The 20,203-nt window shown below is 40.4% G+C and overlaps 1 protein-coding gene across 1 annotated transcript in view; it reads left to right on the top strand.

Annotated features, from left to right (window-relative positions):
• The first annotated feature begins 8,781 nt into the window (after positions 1-8,781).
• The window catches only part of LOC148013578 (ABSCISIC ACID-INSENSITIVE 5-like protein 2), a 41,868-nt gene continuing 30,446 nt past the window's right edge, over positions 8,782-20,203 (top strand). Inside the window, exons 1-3 of the mRNA XM_087667784.1 lie at positions 8,782-9,033; positions 9,145-10,018; positions 10,103-10,174. Of these exons, the coding sequence (XP_087523910.1) occupies positions 9,011-9,033; positions 9,145-10,018; positions 10,103-10,174 (969 nt within the window). The 5' untranslated portion in view covers positions 8,782-9,010. The remainder of the gene's footprint in view (positions 9,034-9,144; positions 10,019-10,102; positions 10,175-20,203) is intronic.

The following is a 20,203-nucleotide window of genomic DNA, read 5'->3' as shown; positions in this document are numbered from 1 at the left end:
GCTTGCTCCCTTTTAGGGCATCATGATGAGATGTGTCATGGATGACTACAAGTCTAGCATGCGATGGGTTTCTAGTTCTATCCTCCTAGACCTCTACCTCCTCCCCTACCTAACGCCAACACCAACATCGGTTTGAAATCCATTAAGTTGGGATTGCCCTTTGTATTGTACGAGATGTAAGAGTTTACATATACTTTATCCTTATTTAGCTCCTCTACGTAATGTATCAAAGCATCACTCGATGTTGGGGGGGTCCAAGTGATCTAGGTATCCCTATGGGGTTGATGTCCATCTTAGGGACGATTGGCTTTGAATCGTTGGGTGCTAGGAGAGCTAGTTGAGCCGCCCCTCCCTCCCCCCCACCCCCCAAACAAAAGGTTGCAATCTATTCCCTATGTAGTAAGGCTGAATGTATGGCTGTGAGTATGAATATCGCCTTGGTAATCAACAATGCATTGCATCATGGCCAAACCTACCGCAATTAGCATAGAGTCTAGATGTAAGATCCATATACTTGACCGGAAGGTGGTTTCCTTTGCAAATGTGCACATTGCAGGTGAGGTCGTGTAGGCCTTCTCATCATCTCTTAAAGCCTAACCATTTCTTGGCTCTAGTCGACACTCTTTCTCTTGTCTTGGGTACTCTAGTTGGATCTTTCACTAACGGACATAGCTCTTTTTGAGATTCTAGAAGCTGTGCTATCTCAAATTGTGGGCCTTGAGCCCCTCTTATTGAGTAGATCATCGACTTGTATGGCTTCTTCTAAGACCCTAGCTAGCACATCCCTTTGCAGGGTTGAGTTGCTCACCAAGGCCTTGTAAAGCTCTTTACTTCAGATTTTGCTATCTCGAATTGTGGGTCTTGAGCCCCTCTTATTGAGTAGATCATCGACTTGTATGGCTTCTTCTAAGACCCTAGCTAGCACATCCCTTTGCAGGGTTGAGTTGCTCACCAAGGCCTTGTAAAGCTCTTTACTTCAGATTTTGCTTATGAACACAATGGAGACTACTCGTTTACTAGGTTGTTTTGTAGCTAGGATTCATTTAAAGAGACTCCTCAGGTGGGTAACATAGTCTCAGATATTCTCCTTGTCCTTTTGACTGACATTCATCAATCTAACAATGAGGTTGTCAGAGTATCTTGCCTCAGAGAATCTCTTGATGAAGAGACTCTTGAGATTATTGAAGTCATTGCATTCGGCATTGTCTAGACTAGTGTACCACGTTCGTCCTTTGTCTCCTAGGCAAAGTCCAAAAGCTTGTGTATATTGAGCATAGTCTGTGAAGTCGTTAGCCTCGCATACTTACTCAAACTGCTCCACAAAGCTATACAAGTCATTGCCATGCTAATACTTGTCGAGTTGCTTAGCAACCATAGGTATCTTGGTCTGGCTCCTAGAATTCGAGGTGATTCCTAGTCTTGCTAGCAACAAAGTTGTCAAGGTTGCTTCACTCTGTTCTACAACTATGTTGTCTAAGAGTCACTTGGTGAGAAGCTCACTTAGCATAAGATCGACTTCTATTGCTCTCTCCCTCTTGGTGTTTGGTCTTGTCCTATTTTGGTTGTCGAGCGCTAAGACACGTTAGAGTTCATGCATTTCTATGTCTTGTATGAGCTTTTGAGCTCGTTGCTCTTGATGATAGGTAGCTGTGCTTAGCAACGATTTCCTTGCCAACCTTCTCTCTTACTCTAGATCAACTATGATGTTCTCGATTAGTCTACAGTGATGCTCCATTTTGTTTTGTAGGTCATATCGGTTCATCAGTTGTTTGCTGGATGTCGACTAAGAATTCTCCCAAGTCAAAAAGCATTTTCCAGGTTAGTGTTGGCTCCTAACATATTGCTGAATTCTTGAGCAACTAGGGCGTCGATCTGATTAATCAAGCTAGGTAGAGCTATGTTCCTAACGGTGCCTGTTGTTGTTGCTCCCTACGCAACTTGACGATTCAAGTCTCTCAGTATTTAGTGATTGGGATCCTTTGCCAGTATTCAATGTCTAGGGGTCTCCTCTTATTAGTGGGTTTTTTCACCTTATCTTATCTTGCATGAATTCCTTGTTATTCAAAACAATCCTCAATGTTACGTGTACTCGAATGCTAGTGGTATGCTCCTCAAGTGCGTAGTGAGAAATCAGGCTTTCAACTTTTCTGATGCACTCCAAGTGTTTATGTGATGAAATGTGTAAATTCAATCACAATCAATGTAGATTATACTCCGATTAATCAATTTCGGCTAGTGGTAGCTCTTCCATGCAAGTGGCGGCTGCTCATAGTGGTCCACTCTAGGTCCCTGCTATACATTTGAAGCATGGTCTAAAGGGTAATGGGTTCAGGTTATCCGTTTGGATCTCTATTGGAGTATGGTCAGTGACTGCAATCACTCCTAGACTGTCGGGTCTCAACTCTCGAGTCAATCGGCTCTATTGCCCCTTTCACTCCCTTGGGATCTACTCAGGTGTCCTACAACTAGGGGTTGGCCTCTACAGGGTCTAGTGAGGTCAAAGTTAGTTAGAATTTGATGTTCAATTTTCTCGTTTGATTTGTAGGTTTTTCGTCCGATTCCTAGAATTGACTGTGCGATTCTAGATCATTTGATTTTGGGCTATCCGATTCTAGCCTATCCAATTGTCTAAATCTGGACTGGTCAAAGTCCAATTGGACGATATAATTACATCTGATTTTGAAAATTGGACGACTTCGAGGTAGTCGTAGGGTCCAATTTTGGGAATCGAATGATGGCAAAAATGGGCACAAACTCATAAAAAATCCAACATATCACGCTCAATGCTTCCTCCTAGTTTATGGTAAGCTCTAGAATCAAACAACAAGGGGTCAATAACAATCAAAAGAACTCACCTATAGCCTCCAAATGCACTCGGTCACACGAATTGAAGCTCTCCTTGCCTCACTGTTGCCTTGCAACAAACCTCTCTCTCTCTCTCTCTCTCTCTCTCTCTCTCTCTCTCTCTCTCTCTCTCTCTCTCTCTCTCTCTCTCTCTCTCTCTCTCTCTCTCTCTCTCTCTCTCCACTGAATGTAGAAATGAGCTCCCCTTTGTTGTCCTTGCCTCTTAAACCCCTTATTCTTCAGTCTTTCACTTCCCTTCTTCTCTCTTTCATCTCTCAATGCATTGAAGCCCCTTTTTCTTCATATTCTACCCTGTTTACAACAATAACCCTACTATTTATTTCTCTGTTTTTTCAAATTTTTGCTTATTTAAATGTTTTCAAATAATAAGCAACTGGTTACACTAATCCAACCTACTTACCTAAATCCAAAAAACCAAAAAAGCTTACTTGCAAAGGAGATTGAATACCTCTTCAACTCCCTTGGTTCCTATCTATCTCAAGCATTAGTTTGGGGCAAACCATACTTCAATGCTCGATTCAGAGCACAAAAGCACTCAAAGCTTGAATTAGTTGGTCCCATCAACAAAATCAAAATGTTGGAGATTCTCACTCGACCACCAAGACCCATGGAATGCTCATTGCTTCAAGCATTTCAAGCCGAGTGCAATGGTTACCTCTCACGTAATCGTACATGCTCTCACATCTACAAGTGTGGTGAGCTTACCTCCATGCTCAATCAAGTTGCCTCCTCCTTCAAGCACTCCGGTAGCTCCACGATCCAAGGTGCAAGCTCAAGAAAGCTAGATCTTCAAGCTCCAAGCTCCATGCTCCGTTGTCGCACACGAGACGAGAGAAGAGAAGAAGAAGAGAGGAGAAGATGGAGAGCTTCTCCACCACGGTCCCTCACCCTCACACACTCACTCCCTCTCTCAAGCACAAGCTCAAGCAAGCAAGCAAGCAAGAAGAAGAAGAAGAAGAGCTGGTTTTGGCAACACAAGAATGAGCTTCTTCATTCACTTTTTGCCTTTTTATACATAACCCTAATCCCCTTTGGGCACCCGTCCCTTTTTTACATGCCCAGTTATTTTAGCCTAGGTCCTCTTTTTCTCTTTCCTTCCTATTTGCATTATGCCTTCACCCATGCTTTTAAGGTTGTCCTTGCACTTTTGGCCTTTTTTCATCCTATTTCTTCAGTCGAGCCACCTTTTTTTGCTTTGCTCTACATCTTTTTTAATTTTCTTTTTGCTTTATTTACATTGGGATTAACAATTGTTGAAGGAGCAATCAACTTTACTAGAGGAGCTTCAAGGAGCATGGCACATTGAATCAAATAAAGGAAGGGGGGAAAGGTAGCATCACATGCATGTTTGAGATTCTCTATCTTCCACCCCTCCCTCTCTCTCTCTATTGTATCTCTCTATATGCATGTGCATCTCACTTGATGCATATGTTGTGTGTGTAACAAGAGTAGTAGAATGCTTTAGTGAAGTATACTAAATTGAGACCATGGTAGGTGAAGGTGTGGTTCCAAAATAGGCAATGAAGGTGATCAAGGGGAGGAGAGAGAGAGAGAGAGAGAGAGAGAGAGAGAGAGAGAGAGAGAGAGAGAGAGAGAGAGAGAGAGAGAGAGAGAGAGAGAGAGAGAGAGAGAGAGAGAGAGAGAGAGAGAGAGAGAGAGAGAGAGAGAGAGAGAGAGAGAGAGAGAGCTAAACACATTTGGTAATTGAATGTGTGGGACAAAGCTGAAGGAGACAGAGGTGGACATCAAGCTTTCAAAGTTGTTTTGTGAGACCCTTACTAAGCTTGATATGAATGAGTAGAAAATCATCATTCAAGGTAAGGTGGATGCAAAGTCCATGTTTGAGGCTGCTATGAGGGAATGTAGCAAAAGAACACAAAGAACAAACCTCATTTATCTAGAAATCAAGAAAGAAGACCTACTTATTGACTCCATCAACAAGATTGTGGACTCTTTCACCCTGGAGCCCTATCATCAAGCAATAAGCTCCTCTCTTCTCTTTGCTCTCCATCATTGCGGCAATTGTGCTAGAGGAATACACCTAAATAGAAAGTGGTGTAATGTAAAGCATCTTCATTATATTTTCCCCTACCTTCTCTACCCCATCAAGGTCTACCATAAAGGAGTGGGTATTCAAAGTTTGTGGATAAGGTCATTATGGGCAATGATACCTCTTAGTTATTACTATATCAATGGTAGGCACGACATCGCTATATCATTTCCAAGTTTTGTGTTGTTATGGACAACCATACCTCTGGGTTATCACTCTATTTATGGTAGGCAAGACATCACTAGATCATTTCTAGGTTTTGGAGTCTCTCTCTCTCTCTCTCTCTCTCTCTCTCTCTCTCTCTCTCTCTCTCTCTCTCTCTTGTGCATGCAAAGTGGAACCATAAATATTATTATTTATGCTTGCATAGCTTATGATCGACATGCTATAAGAAAACAAGCAGAAATGCAAGTTAAGGATACAATAAGCAAGCTTTCCTCATGCCATCATAAAAGCTCCAGAAAGGGAGAAGTTCATGCTAGTTGTGTATTCACCTTGTTACTATTAGTCATAACACAAAAAAGGCCAACCTCAACAAAAGCTAGTAGTGGGGGGGACTAGTAATAGGGGGCTAGAGCACTAATTGCATGTGTCATTACTTTGATCGATCAAAAGGCCATATATCATGAAAAGCTAAGAGGAAGGAGTTTTGCATCTAGAGAGATAATGTCAAAATCGACCCCTCCTCCTCCTTTAAAGAGGTGACTGGAGTGTTTATGCTCTTAGATTGCTTAAACAAAATGAATGGGTGATAGGATTGAGTTTATGATATTGAGAATAATTCCTTGATAATGCTTCACTAGAGGTGATAAAAAAAGAATTGGACCTTGAAGTTGCCTCTCTTGTATACATGATCCAATGCCTATTTATGCATGTTGATTGTTCCCTTATGCCACTTTGAGTAGCCCTGCTAGAAGAGGAGGAATTACTATAGCAAATGTGCTTCACACAAAAAACAATGTAGATCAAATTGATCGAGGTTGTACTTTCAACTAGCCTTTTGGAGACAAGACAACTAAGGAGAGCCAAATAAGAAAACAATACTACAAGTTATTATTGAGTAAACGAGCGAGGACATATAGATACAAAACAACAAAACTAGTTGTGGTACATGTGAAATGAATGAACTAGATACCATTGTAATCTTTGTCATTCCAATCTTGGCCTATCTTCTCAAGGTCAATGCAATAATTATGCTTCTTCTTGGTTCAAAAATTTTCTACACATGATGGTTGAAATCTTGGAAAGCTCGAGGACCTCTCTCTTCCCTTTGGGTGACATGTAGTGACACAAACACAGAGAGAGAGAGAGAGAGAGAGAGAGAGAGAGAGAGAGAGAGAGAGAGAGAGAGAGAGAGAGAGAGAGAGAGAGAGAGAGAGAGAGAGAGAGAGAGAGAGAGAGAGAGAGAGAGAGAGAGAGAGAGAGAGAGGGAGAGAGAGGGAGAGAGAGGGAGAGAGAGGGAGAGAGAGAGAGCACTTTGTTTCTTGTGCGCTATGGTTATTCTCTTCCCTTTTCAAAATACGCTTAGCAATCATATTTCGTAATTCCCCCCTAATTATCCCCCCTTGGTCCCAAGAAAAAAAAACCCCATTGATTCTATTAAGGACATTTACCATATTGGCTTGTGTAAGGCCCTTGAACACTCTTCATGAAAAACATTTTTGGTAGTGGAGGTCAAAAGCTTTTACTACAATATAACATGCAACAACTCTGTCGATAAGTTAGCATGAAAAACCCTTAATGCAGTATAATATGCAATAGCTCCTTGAAATCTCAATTGTAAGGACACTATGTCATAAGAGAAGCCTACAATTTAGACGTCACAATATATTTGATCGATTATGAGTTGTATTATTTGATGGAAATTTAAAGGTATGACTTGTAACAAAGGGACTAGGAGCATATGATATTTGATTGATTTCAAACTACACTATCTATTACAAATATGAAGAGGTATAGATACACACTTGCACATGTAATCATGTACAACAACCACAAATGCAAACACACACACATGCACAAATAAGAACCATCAACATTCTATTTTGTGAAAGCATAATGTAGCATGGATATATGTAGGCATAGAGGGAATGCAAATACTTGCCCTGAATGTAACTACACTTCTTCCTATGAAAGGCCATACATAAGCACATGTTCATAGACACACTGTGGAAGTTTATGGATTTGAGGTAAGGGAGACATGTAGAGATCATGTAGAAATTCTTTTTTTTTTCTCATGGGTATAAATCACTCCACATATGCTCAAAGGCACATAAAGCCCATATGGCATATGCTCACAATAAGTGTGGAACCTATCTTCAAATCGTGATAGTTTTTAAATTGATATTTTTTAACGATAGGCTTCTACTCATTCTTCAAGCATTTATATATAGTCACCACACGAATGAGAGAGAGAGAGAGAGAGAGAGAGAGAGAGAGAGAGAGAGAGAGAGAGAGAGAGAGAGAGAGAGAGAGAGAGAGAGAGAGAGAGAGAGAGAGAGAGAGAGAGAGAGAGAGAGAGAGAGAGAGAGAGAGAGAGAGAGAGAGAGAGAGAGAGAGAGAGAGAGAGAGAGAGAGAGAGAGCTTCATGTCTTGCTAGTAAAAGGAAGAATTTGTGCTACCCAAAATATATGAAGCTACTAAGCACAGCTAGCTTTATAATAACCCATAATGTGCAATGCTTAAATAACATCAAGGGGCCAATAAAGTGTCACACTAAAGTATGATTTATTTGAAGATGTTACTAAAATGAATGAATTGTTCGACTCACATGAATCCTATACTCAATATGAAAGAATTTGTGTCATTAGTTTCAAAAGATCACATCACAACATGTGAAGTGCACCCTTTATGCACATCTTTTTTTTTTTTTTTTGGTTTTTGTGAGCAAAGGGAAACAAGTGAGCTTTGCAAGAATGCCAACAATATGAAGCTAGTATTTATAAGATATCAAAATCCTTAAACAACTTTTTCAATGATTCAAATCGAACTTTCTTGAAATGACCTGTAGGTGCAAATAGCAACTATCCATTTGTTGTGTTGGAAGAACATTTTGAGTAAAGGTGACATCTATGCAACAAGGATCTAGTGAATGTTTTACTAGATAATTTAAGCTCTTCCACATGTCATTTAAAAACACATTTTTTCTCATGTAAAATTTAAGGTCTTCCATCCAAAATCAAGGAATGTGGATCATGAAGAGCCATCCCTATCTTGAGTTGTTTATGGCATTTACAAAGCACCTCTACGCGCACAAGTGCCCAAGATGATGGATCGATATTATGCTTAGCTTATTCCACCACTTGGCTCATGGCCCTCGGTGTTGGTGGTAATTAAAACGTACTTGAGATACAGAACAAGCATCTGTAAGCAAGCAATCACAGTCATACTGTTCCAAACACTCTTTAAAAATCCAAAATTCTAGAAGGGTAGTACTCTTGCGTGCAATAGTGCACCCTTTGTTTAAAATTTTGTGTTTTGGCAAAAGATTTTGAAAAGGAATTGGCATCCCTTTGTTGTTGGAAACAAACCCTGAACCCACACTGTGGTAGGGAGGTGCAATGCAGTGCCTGAGGTGCGATGCAGTGAGGCACTATGTCGAGGTGAGAACCCCTGCCGTGGGAAGGCTCTCTAAATGTCACAAGGGGTTGCTCGCAATTTCACGTTCAGTTGCCCGCGTATGCGTATGGGCCAGTTGGAGCTTTTCAACTCCAAAAATTCTGTGCAATTTTATTTGCTCGTTGCGTTGGAGTGCGCTCCGGACGCGACACGTGGCCAGTCAGCAGGTGTTTGCTTTTGGCAATGAGAGCCGACGGGAAGAATTTACGAGCGAGAGAGAGAGAGAGAGAGAGAGAGAGAGAGAGAGAGGGGGGGTTCCAACACAAACAAAGAAACTCGGACGCGGATCAACATTACCTACTCCGAGTTGTTTTGTTTGTCTTGTGGCCGGGCACAAGTGTTTAAGAGTGCTGATACAGTTGCCTGCTAGGTTGGTGATTCTCTCTCTCTCTCTCTCTCTCTCTCTCTCCCGCCCCCAGGCACCACTCGAAGCTCGCTGGCCATGGCGTTCCACCTCTCGCATCATCTGCCCTCTCGATGAACGCATGTCTCTCCACGAGGTTAGAAACGTTTCTTCTGCTCCATTGTTTTGTCTCTTTCTCTTTTTTTTTTCCCTCTTCTAGTTTGATTGTTTTTTCAGCTTGATTATTGTTCTTTCATTTTTGCCTTAGATCGGGCTCGATCATATCCCAATCCATGCATCGTCCTTCCCCTGCTATTGCAGGAGACAGCAATCCTGGGGATGGATTCTACCCCCCCAGCCCTGCCTCCCCCCTTTCAAGACAGCCTTCAATGTACTCGGTCCCAGAGGAGCTTCAGAAACCTCCGAATGGACCAGCGAAGACCTTTGGTAGCATGAATATGGAAGAGTTCATGACAAATGTTTGGACCACAGAAGGCCAAGCTATGGCCGCAGCGATGTCGAACACACAGATTTTGGGAAGTCTATCGCGGCAAGTGAGCTTGCAGCCTCAGAACAATCTCTCTCTTTTAAGAACCCTAAGCGGTAAATGTGTGGATGAACTCTGGAGGGATATTCAGCCAAAAGTCGAAGCTAATTACCGAGAAGACTATCAGCAGCAGCAACATCCTCCGCCTATTAGAGAAGGAACTCTAGGTGAAATGACTCTCGAGGATTTTCTGGTGCGAACAGGTGTAGTAAAGGATGACGTGGAAACTGATGCCAAGGGAGAATATTCTGTTTATTCTATCCCCAGCCTTCATGCTCAAACCATAACGCAGCCTCCTGGCATCCAAGCAGATTGGTTGAATTATGCTGCTCCTCAGCAGCAGCAACAGCACCAAACATTTTTCCCACCAGCAGAGGCTATGGCCAAAAGAGGAGCAGACTTGATCTTGACGTGCAATCAAGATGGTTTTGCGACCACCAACAGTCTAGCTTTGCCTCCTGCAATTTCAGAGTACACTATGCATTCTCGAAAGCGAGGAGGAGATGAGATTGTGGTTGAGAAATCGTTGGAAAGACGACAAAGGCGAATGATCAAGAATAGGGAGTCAGCTGCCAGATCCAGGGCTAGGAGACAGGTGTCTTGCGCACTTATAAAAGTGTGGTCTTGGATTGTTGGTCTCTGGTATGGATTGGTTTTGATTGTACGATCTGATTTTCAGGCTTATACAATGGAATTAGAGGCGGAGGTAACTCAACTGAAGGAGGAGAATGCGAGGCTTAAGAAAATACAGGTACTTGCTTGCAGCCTCAACTGCTCAATGTTTCTTGATTTTTGGATATGCATTTGGTGAAATCTATCAGGCCCTCTTGTGTTGAGTTTGTTATAATCATGCAGTGGAAAGTTTCTCATGCACTGAAATTTTACATGATGGCTTTCTGTGGCCCAAAGTTCAGTATATGGGAATGTCTTGCCTAGCCTTTTGGATGTGTGATATGCTAAACATTTGACACATTGTTTTCTGTAGTACATGGCCAGTACATGGGATTCTGATGTCTAGCTTTTGGCTGTGCGATATGCAGTGGGCGTGAATTGCTTATTTCATTGGCCTGTTTATTCACAGCTTAAATAACTAAAGTGTATGCTCAACATGAAACTGCATGGTGAAAGGGGTCCCATGAAACTGCACGGTGAAAGGGCCCCATCCATTTTTAATGACATCTTCTAAAGAACCCCTGCCCTTTCTTCTACCCCCCCTCCTGGCCCCCCCCTCCCCCCCAAAAAAGGTACAGTCTAAATTTATCTCTTAAAATCTAGCAAATTGGATAAAATCAAAAGCTTGTGTCACTCAACCACTTTCCACTCTGACCCTCTGAGCCAAAGAAGTAAAAAAGACCAAAAAAAGGGGGGGGAGGAAGGGAAAAGAGGTCACAAAAGTGATACCCTGTATTCTAATAGTAAAACAAGAAAAGCATTCCATTTTCTTTATGGACAAGCTTGGCGCAATGTCTCCCCTGTGCTGGCTGCCAATGTGTATCTTCGATATTCACTGCTGCACACCACTTCTAAAGTGTTTTGATGTGTAGGCCGTTCCTTCATGCCACCAAAACGTTTCTTATTCTGCACACTGGAAATTTAGATTTCTGAGTTTCTTATCACAACTAAAGCACTAACCATTAGTAAGATCTATCCAATAAGACAAGTTTACATTGCTGTAGCTTATATTTCATATCATATTCTTTTGAGAGAATGAAGGCCCGAAGGGCCATAATGACTTACTTTAATGAGCACAAAAGTTGAGTGAAACCAATTACTTTAATGAGCACAAAAGTTGAGTGAAACCAACCTTCCTCCTCGGATAGGGTGGTAAATAACCAGATTAAGCATTAATTACAAGTACCAAATTTACAAAATTGAAATTTACACTTTACCATACAATCTTGGACAATGGACAACCTGTTGGCCCCAAAACTCGTGTCCCTTGTGGTGTTTCTTTAACTTTTATTGCAAATGGATGGAGTACAACTAAGATCCTCTGATCTCTGCTGCTAATCCAAGTGCCTTTTATTGTCAAAACTAATTGGTAAACCTCCAATCCAAAATGCCCCTTGGTTTGGTTCGGGATCGGCCTTCACTCTATGTCTCCTTGAAAGATAAATTCGGCCCCAAATTTGATATTCTTAGTTGGCCTCACGAATCTCCTTGAAATTCCTCAATTTCAACTATTGGAATTTAAGTCTTAGGCTCTTAATTTTGTGCACGTATCCCCAGGTGGTGGCAAACCCTAATTTCTATTGTAAATTAGGATTTATAGCAAAGGCTGATTGAAATCTCTTCCTCTAATAGTTCAAACTATTGGAAAATGCTTCTCTCTCTCTCGCAATGATTGTAATAGACTTCACTAGTCTTTATAAACGTTCTTTTCACTTGCACGGGCAAGTGTTGAGTGGTAACCTTCTAATCTCATTTTTCAGTATTATTTAATTTATTAAAATAATTTTCATTATATTATTTTAAAAATTAATTCAATAATGATTCTAGTGCTAAAAAATCTAATCTCATTAGCCAATAATCAAATTTGCCAAGCTTTTTTATACTCTAAGAATCAGTGAGTAGTCATTAACCCTTAGACTGGTGTTAATTAATTAACTAATGCCTAGTCTCTAATGTTACCACTGACATTAGTAGCCAATAAATTGGTCTAGGCCCAAATTTGACATCGAGTACCACCTAGTATCTATGAGACATAACTTATTACAACTTTTACCTTTGACACCTGCTGCATCCTCAGGGTCCTTGGCCTATTATTGTGAAATAACTGCCGTGTGCATCATGTGGTTAAACAACCTTGCACATTTGATTGCGTTAATATTTGATTAATAACTTAATCAAATGCTATCGGCAAGATTAAAACATCTCAAAATTTCACGTCCTCGTGACATTGAGAAACAAAGAGGTGGTCCTAGATTGCCCACTCTCATTGGCAATTTGGGGGGAACTCATGGGGTGAGGGCAATTGAAACTAGCCTCTTTGCGAGAAAGGGCGATAAATTCTTGATTCTTAAATGATAATAGCAAGCAAATGTGACATAAACAAATAAATTCAGCACATTACAAATTTTGGGCTAGATTGCTCTTTTGAGAAGAGACAAACTAACACCAAAGTGGCCCCAAACCTTGTTGCCCCTTGTGGTATTTGTTTTTGATTTATTCCAAAAGTGGATAAGTTACAACAGGGAAAAGGCTGTCAGCCTTGGAATAGGAAACAAGGTTGAGAACTTGAAACACTTCCAAGTTCCATAAACTAAAAACTCTCCAACAAATCGAGGCTCAATCCCTAACAAGTATAGAACAATTTGCTGTTTACTGCAACCAACAGCTCTAATCCTCAAATTGAACCTGGATTTGAGACTTTGGTAAAGCTAAATTGAGTCTTGTCCTGCTGCATGCAATTTACCTGAAACTAGCCTTCCTTTTGTGGATGGGTGGTAAATCCTTGATTACAACTTAATTATAGCAGCAAACAATTAGTGCAAATCTGAGAATACAAATTTACCTACTGATCTTGGACAATGCATACTTGATTGGCCCCAAAATTGGTGTCCCTTTCAGTATTTCTTTAGCTTTATTGAAGAAAAAGTTGATTTACAATGGGATTCTCCCAATCCCTTTCGGTATTCCAACTGCCATTGTTGTGGTGAATCACCAGCAAGTCTTTAATCCGATTTGCCCCTTGATTTGGGTAATCAATTGGCCTTCACCCGCTTTGATGGAGATGGAAAATGGCCCAAATTCAATTATTTGCTGGTCCCTCCACTTGAATAGGCTAAAAACGGCTTCAGTCTTGTTGAATCCAAGTTTTTGAGCTTCCAATTTTTGACACGCTTCTCAAGGCCATTGCTAAACCCTAATTTCTGCAGATTAGGATTTACAGCAGAGAAATTTGAAATTTCTTAGTCTCCAAGGGTCCAAATGCTAAGATCTTCGGAGCAAAGCTGTGAAATGGTTGGGAGATGAGAGGGAAAGCTGTAGAGAGAGAAAATTCAAAGTTTTGTCGCGAAGAATGATTGAAAATCAGTCAAATGCAGCTGCTGCCCTGCTACAACAGCTTGTAGATGCAAAGAACTGAAGAAAATCAGTCATTTACTGGTGCTGCCCTGTCTCAACAATCTGTAGATCCTGTCTCGTGCTATTGATTGGTCTTCTCTTGCCCTTGGCAGCCTTAGAAGGTCCTCCAATGGCTGCAAAATCAGACCAGCAGCCTCTCTTCTTTCTCTCTTGCAAGCTGAATTTATAAAAATGCCTCTCTAGAGCCTCTAAAGACGTTTTTCAGTCTTGCATGAGCATTTTTGACAAGTGGTAGCCTTCCCAAATGGTTTTTCCAACATTTTTCATAACTAAAGATTAATTTTCAGCCTTTAAATACTGAAAATTAATCTAATAATTATTTCGGTGCCATGAAAAATAATATGATTGGCCAATAATTAAATTGGCTAGGCAACTTTCATTGTCGAGTGTCTCTGCACTATCTTTGACCATCAGATTGGCGTTAGGTACCATTAAACGCCACTTCTCTAGTGTCACCAATTGACACTTATGGCCAAATGGATGACCTAGGCCAACAACTGGCACCAGATACTACTAAGTACTTGTGCGGCATAACTTATAGAAACTTTTGCCTTTGACATCCTGTGATTTCTTTGGATCCTGGGCTTGTAAATTTACTTTAACCCTAGTTGCACCTCACATGTGCAACATTTACTTAATCATGTGATTAAAAATTAATCCACATGTTAAGTGAGGTTTCAAAAATACATGTCCTCATGACATTACCCCTGTTGTAGACCACCAAATATATTCGAATCTATTGTCAATAAGTTGAATTACAGCAAAAAGTATTTATGGTTGACTAGAATATACATGTAAGCATCCCAAGGCAGCCGTATAGCCCCTGATTCTTGCTGATTGCAGACCTAGGATCAATAAAATCCTATTAGCAACAGTTATTGCTCAGTGCTGAGGTTCCAAATAGGTGTGGGAAAGAGAGAGAAACAGTAGGAGAGGAAATTCAAGTTTTTCTACCCATGAATAGTGACCAGCAGTAGCTGTATAGTTGCACTCGTACGTAGTACGAAGTGGTTCGTACTATACGGTTCGTACCGTATCGTACCGTACGAATTCGTACAAAAAAACAAGCTTTTTCTTTGGGTGGCGTGGTTGTTGTTGTTGGTGGTGGTGATTTTGTAGCCTTGATCGATCAACAAAGAAAGGGGATGGAAGCTTGATTAGACTCCTCATACATGTTTTGTTATGATTTATCCTAGAGCCAAAGGCCATACATAAGGTATTCAAGCAGTTCCAAACTTTTCTAATTGATGTCCCATCATTTTTCACAATATGTTAGTGTCATCAATAAATAAATTCAACACCATTTGAGAATCATCAAGTAGCTTAATCCTATTGATTTTACCTTTGTTCACGGCTCATTTTGCACCACCTAACCCAAAGTATTAGTACACATTGCTAATAAAACTAGGCCAGAGGATAGCTTGGCCTAATGTACCTTCTGAGAGTACACGAATTAGTGAATGTACCATCGGTAGCTACTTTAGCCTTAGCAATGCCAAACAAAACCATAACCAAATTCATAAATCTTTTACCAAAACCTTTCGTGGTTTGTTTGGTAACTGTTGGTCTCATAGGTCATTTTGGCCTTTGTAGACGTTAATAAAGCATCTCATGTCATTTCATCTCTCTCTCTCTCTCTCTCTCTCTCTCTCTCTCTCTTGCCTCTCCCTCTCTCAACCTTCTCTCTCAAGCATACATGCCTCTTATTTGTATGATCATTCATGTATGATGTATCTACTCCTATGTATGTACTTGTAAGTTGTAGCGCATGTTGCGCATGCGGCATATGTCATAGAGGTTTTGGCTTGTTACCCTCAAGCATTCATCTTATATACTTCAATAGCATTGCTATTTACACTTTAAACATCTATAGTTCAAAATAATAAAGTTATTTTTTTTTTTGGTACTAATATCGTATCGTACCTTATAAAATAGTACCTTATAAAAGCTTAAGTTACCATTTAGTACTGTACTTTATCGTACCGTACCGTACCGTATCATACTTTTCGTACCTAACAACTATGAGTAGTTGCCTGTCCAAAGTGATGAACAGGAGCCATTGCATGCCCAGAATGAAGTTTGACAATTGTTACCTGCCCAAGGTTGTGGTTCAGCAGGTGTTACCTGCTCGAAAAGGGTGTCCAGCTGCTGTGCTTTCCCTTGCTTTTCCCAGCCGTGTATTGAGAAATTGTGCTATGCGAAGAAAAAGTCTCAAAGAGCATATCTTGCTACAGTCAAAGAAGATGAAGACAACATTGAAGAAGAAGAAGAAGAAGAAATCCAAGATCAAAAGGATAAGACTCACTAGTCTCTCTTTTGTAGCTCATTTTTTGATGATAGACTGTTTTAAAGTTCAATATGTGGATTTGCCTTATGTTCCCACCATAAGCTTCTAAACTCCTCATGTAGCCTCTGTACACTACAGCCTCTACACACTTAGTGAGGCCTTGTAACAACCTCTAGCTTTGTATGGTTGTTTTTGTTTCTTTCATGTCTACACTTAGCAAGGTTCTACTCACGACAGCCTCTGTATACTCAGTGTCTTTTACGGGTGTTGAGAAATGTGATTGAGAAGGGTGTTGAGAAATGTGCAATCACATCCACCATAGCCTCTTTGTATTGGACAAACAAGGCAAAGAAACAAACTGCAAATAAAGCCTTAGACTAGGTCATGTATGTAGAGTTTATTAAAACCACGGTTGTTGAATACCATGGTCTCTTTTCACCTATCTCCACCTACCAATACCACCTATTGTAAGCCTATAAAAGACACTCATCCCCACACTCATTCAATCAGTCATTATCAATCAGTTGTACTTGCATTATGCTTGGATAATATTAGTTGTTCTTCCTTGTCAATGCTTCTACCTCATTATGATTGTCTTTGCTCATCAGTGATCCTCGATAGCATGCATTCTCAGTATTTTAACAATAAGGAGGCTGTTAGAGAGTTAAAGAGGCTGCTGATGTGATTTGTAGCCACCGGGGTTCAGTCCTATACCATGTGATAACTGTTTGGAGCCCTCTAGGTGCATGTGACTAATAGGCCAGGGTCCTTTTGGTGCAGATGATAGCATATAGGATGGAGCAACAATCTTCTGGTGGTCCTAAGTTGTAGGTAACAGCTTTCATGAGTGTTTGAGTAGGGCGGTAGCAGTTTTTTAGTGTTTCTCACGATAAAACTTTGAAAGTTTTCTCTACAATATTCTCTCTCATCCCCTAGACATTTCTCAAGTTATCTTAGCATTTTCTAGTAGTTTGAGCCATTAGAGGAAGAGATTTCAGTTAATCTCTTTTGTAAACCCTAATTTACAGTAGAAATTAGGGTTTTGATAGCTGCCTCATGATGCATGCTCAGGATTGAGGGCCTAGGACTTGAATTCTAGCAGCTGAAATTGAGAAATTTCAAGGAGATTCAAGAGGCTAGCCAATCAATATCAGATTTGTGGCTGAATTTGTCATTCAAGAAGTAGGGTGAAGGCAATCCTTGAGCAAACCAAGGGGTAAATTGGTTTGGAGGCTTAGCGGTTAGTTTTGATAGCGAGAGACACTTGGATTAGCGGTGGAGGTCAAAGGATATTAGTTGTACTTCATCCATTGCAATAAAAGTTAAAGAGATACTAAAAGGGGCGCTAATTTTGGGACTAATAAGGTGTCCAATGTCCAAGATTAAAATGGTAAAGTGTGCATTTTTAATTTATGTGAATTTTATGCTTACTGTAATTAGTGCTTAGTTAGGTTATTTGCCACCCTATCCGAGGAGGAAGACTGGTTTCACTGAAACTGTCAATGGTATTTACTAGCATGCTGTTGTCCATAGAACTAATTGTAAACCATTGAAAATTGAGTATAATCTGATTATAAACTGATTACTTGCTGATTTGAGGACTGATCACAAATTGTTGCAAATGTGACCTCAAATTGATCACAAATTGATTGTAAAAATTGTTTTGCAATCGATGCAAAATGATCTCAAAAGTGACGATAGACAACTCTAAAATTGATTAAAAACTTAGTTGAAATTGATAAAAAATTGATCTAAAAACTAAGGCAAAAGCTTAGGTCCAACTACTCCCAAACTAATGCAAAATAATAGTCTTAGAGCTGCGGTAACAACCATACTTATTTGTATACATCTCACAGTGACTAGTACATTGAGTAGTGACCCCATGGTAGACATACTGTTAGCATAGTACCTCGGATGCATACTGAATACATCTAAGATCCACTACACATATGAGAGTTGTTTGTAGTTAGAGGAGTGAAAGTGCTACCTCCCCCTTAAGCATCAAGTAATTCTCTAGATTCCTGGTTTGTTGACCTTGATTGAGTCCGAATTGAAGCCCGCTCTAATTGAAAGGCATCTAGGTAAAGCTGCAACAACTGAGGATGGTCTGCTAAGTCATCATCTTCCATCAATTTTGCATCCATTGGTGAATAATTCTGAAACTTTACCATGTCTATGGCGATCAATTGCCTTTTTTCGCTTATCTTGTGATCTTTGAAGTATATTCTTTATCTTTGCATATGTTGCATCCAAGTTTTCCATATAATGATCAGTCTCAAAGATTTTATCTTTAGTCTTCAAGATAGGTGGTACCTTCTTGCTACCCTCAACCACCTCAAATGGAGCTTTGCTAGTGGAACTATGCGCTGTGTTGTTGTAAGTAAACTCAACTAAGGGCAAATACTGCTTCCATTGTGTCTTGTTGTTTGAGACATAGCACCTCAAAAGATCTAACATTGTGGAATTTACTTTCTCAGATTGGCTATTTTTCTACGAATGGAAGGATGATGAAAATTTTAGTGTGGTATCCATGTTCTCAAACAATCCCTTCCAAAGTAAACTAGTCTCTCAAGGGTCTCGATCATTAGCGATCGACTCTGGCATACCATGATACTTAAAGATGTGCTGCAAAAATAATCATGCCATATGATCAGTCTTTATTTTCTTCCTCAGTGAAATGAAATGGACTTGTTTGCTAAACTTGCAAATGATAGTCCATATCCCATCATTTCTTGTAGGTATCCTAGGTGTTGGACCAAGAGGGGGCACAATAGAGAGTGATCGAGGTCGAGCAGAAGTGAGCGTATGAGTGTACCAACAATGTGTTGGTACACAAAGAATAAAATGTATTTATACTTAGGGCACGTAAAGAGTGCGTTCTCATGTACAATGTGCATGTATTATACACGGAGGTTACCGGGCCTTTATCCCAACAACCTCCCACTTAAAGGTTCGATATAAACCTCTAGCTAACCAACTCCCACTAGTCGAATGCAATGCTCATGCTGAGCTTTGCTTAGACTTTTAGTGAGATCATTTGCAAGGTTATCTTGTGTTTCAATCTTGGTCAATGTGATTTGACCATCTTCCAGAATATGTCTAATGAAGTGATATCGCACATCTATATGCTTTGTGTGTGAATGATACATGGCATTCTTAGCCAGATACACAGCACTCTGGCTATCGCATCCCAAAATTGCAATACCCATAGACATGCCGAGATCATCTGCAAGTCTACTCAACCATATAGCTTCCTTAGAAGCTTCAGTAGCTGATATGTATTCAGCTTCAGTGGTACTTAGTGCAACAATGTTCTGCAACGTGGAACACCAAGAAACAGCCCCACCAGCAACTGTAAAGACATACCCGCTGGTGGACCTACGAGTGTCCAAGTCACTTGCCATGTCTGCATCACAATAACCCTGCAAACTAAGTGCACCCTGCCCATAGCAAATACTTTTTCTTTGTGTATCCTTAAGGTATCGAAGAATACATTTGGCAGCTTCCCAATGTGCTTTGCGAGGATTTGACATAAACCTGCTAACAACTCCCACTGCATGAGCAATGTGTGTACGAGTAGCAACCATAGCATACATAAGAGAGCCACAAGCTGATGCATAAGGAACTCCCTTCATAGCATTTGCTTCTACGTCATCTTTCGGGCTGTTGGCTTTCCAAGCTTGAGATAAGGAGGTAAGGGTATTCCAAAAGGCTTAGCTTCAGCCATGTTAAATCTGTCCAGTACCTTTCCGATGTACTTTTCTTGAGATAAAAACATTAATTTTTGCATTCTATCTCTACGAATCCTCATATCCAAAATATGCTATGCATTTCCCAAATCTTTCATGGAGAAAACTGATTTCAGCTGATTTTTGAGAGCATCCAAGCTAGTCTTTCTTTTCCCAGTTAGTAACATATCGTCCACATACAAAACAAGTATGATGGGGCTGCCATTTGTATCCTTTTTCATGTACAAGCAATGATCTGTATGGCTATGTGTAAACTCATGAGATACATAAAAGTGTCAAACTTTTTGTACCACTGTTGTAGTGCTTGCTTCAGCCCATATAGGCTGCGTTTTAGCTTACACACCATTTGGTCTTTTCCAAGAACTACAAAGCCCTCGGGCTGTTTCATGTAGATTTCCTTATCAATGTCACCATGCAAGAAAGCTGTTTTTACATCCATTTGATACACCTCTAAATCCAAAACAGTAGTAAGAGCAAAAAGCACACGTAAAGTGGTCATCTTCACAACATGTGAGAAGACCTCTTGGAAGTCAATCCCTTCCTTTTGTGCATACCCTTTGGCAACTAGCCTTGCCTTGTACTTGGGTTTCCCATCAACTGTCTTGACTTTGTACACCCATTTGTTTGGAAGTGGCTTCCTTCCCTTGGGAAATGACAC

Source organism: Lygodium microphyllum, chromosome 26 (assembly GCF_053477565.2).
Source record: "Lygodium microphyllum isolate KBCC chromosome 26, Lygodium_microphyllum_v1.1.10, whole genome shotgun sequence".
Classification (NCBI taxonomy): domain Eukaryota; kingdom Viridiplantae; phylum Streptophyta; class Polypodiopsida; order Schizaeales; family Lygodiaceae; genus Lygodium; species Lygodium microphyllum.
The sequence above is the reverse complement of the archived record's forward strand: the minus strand, read 5'-3'. Positions and strand labels throughout refer to the sequence as shown.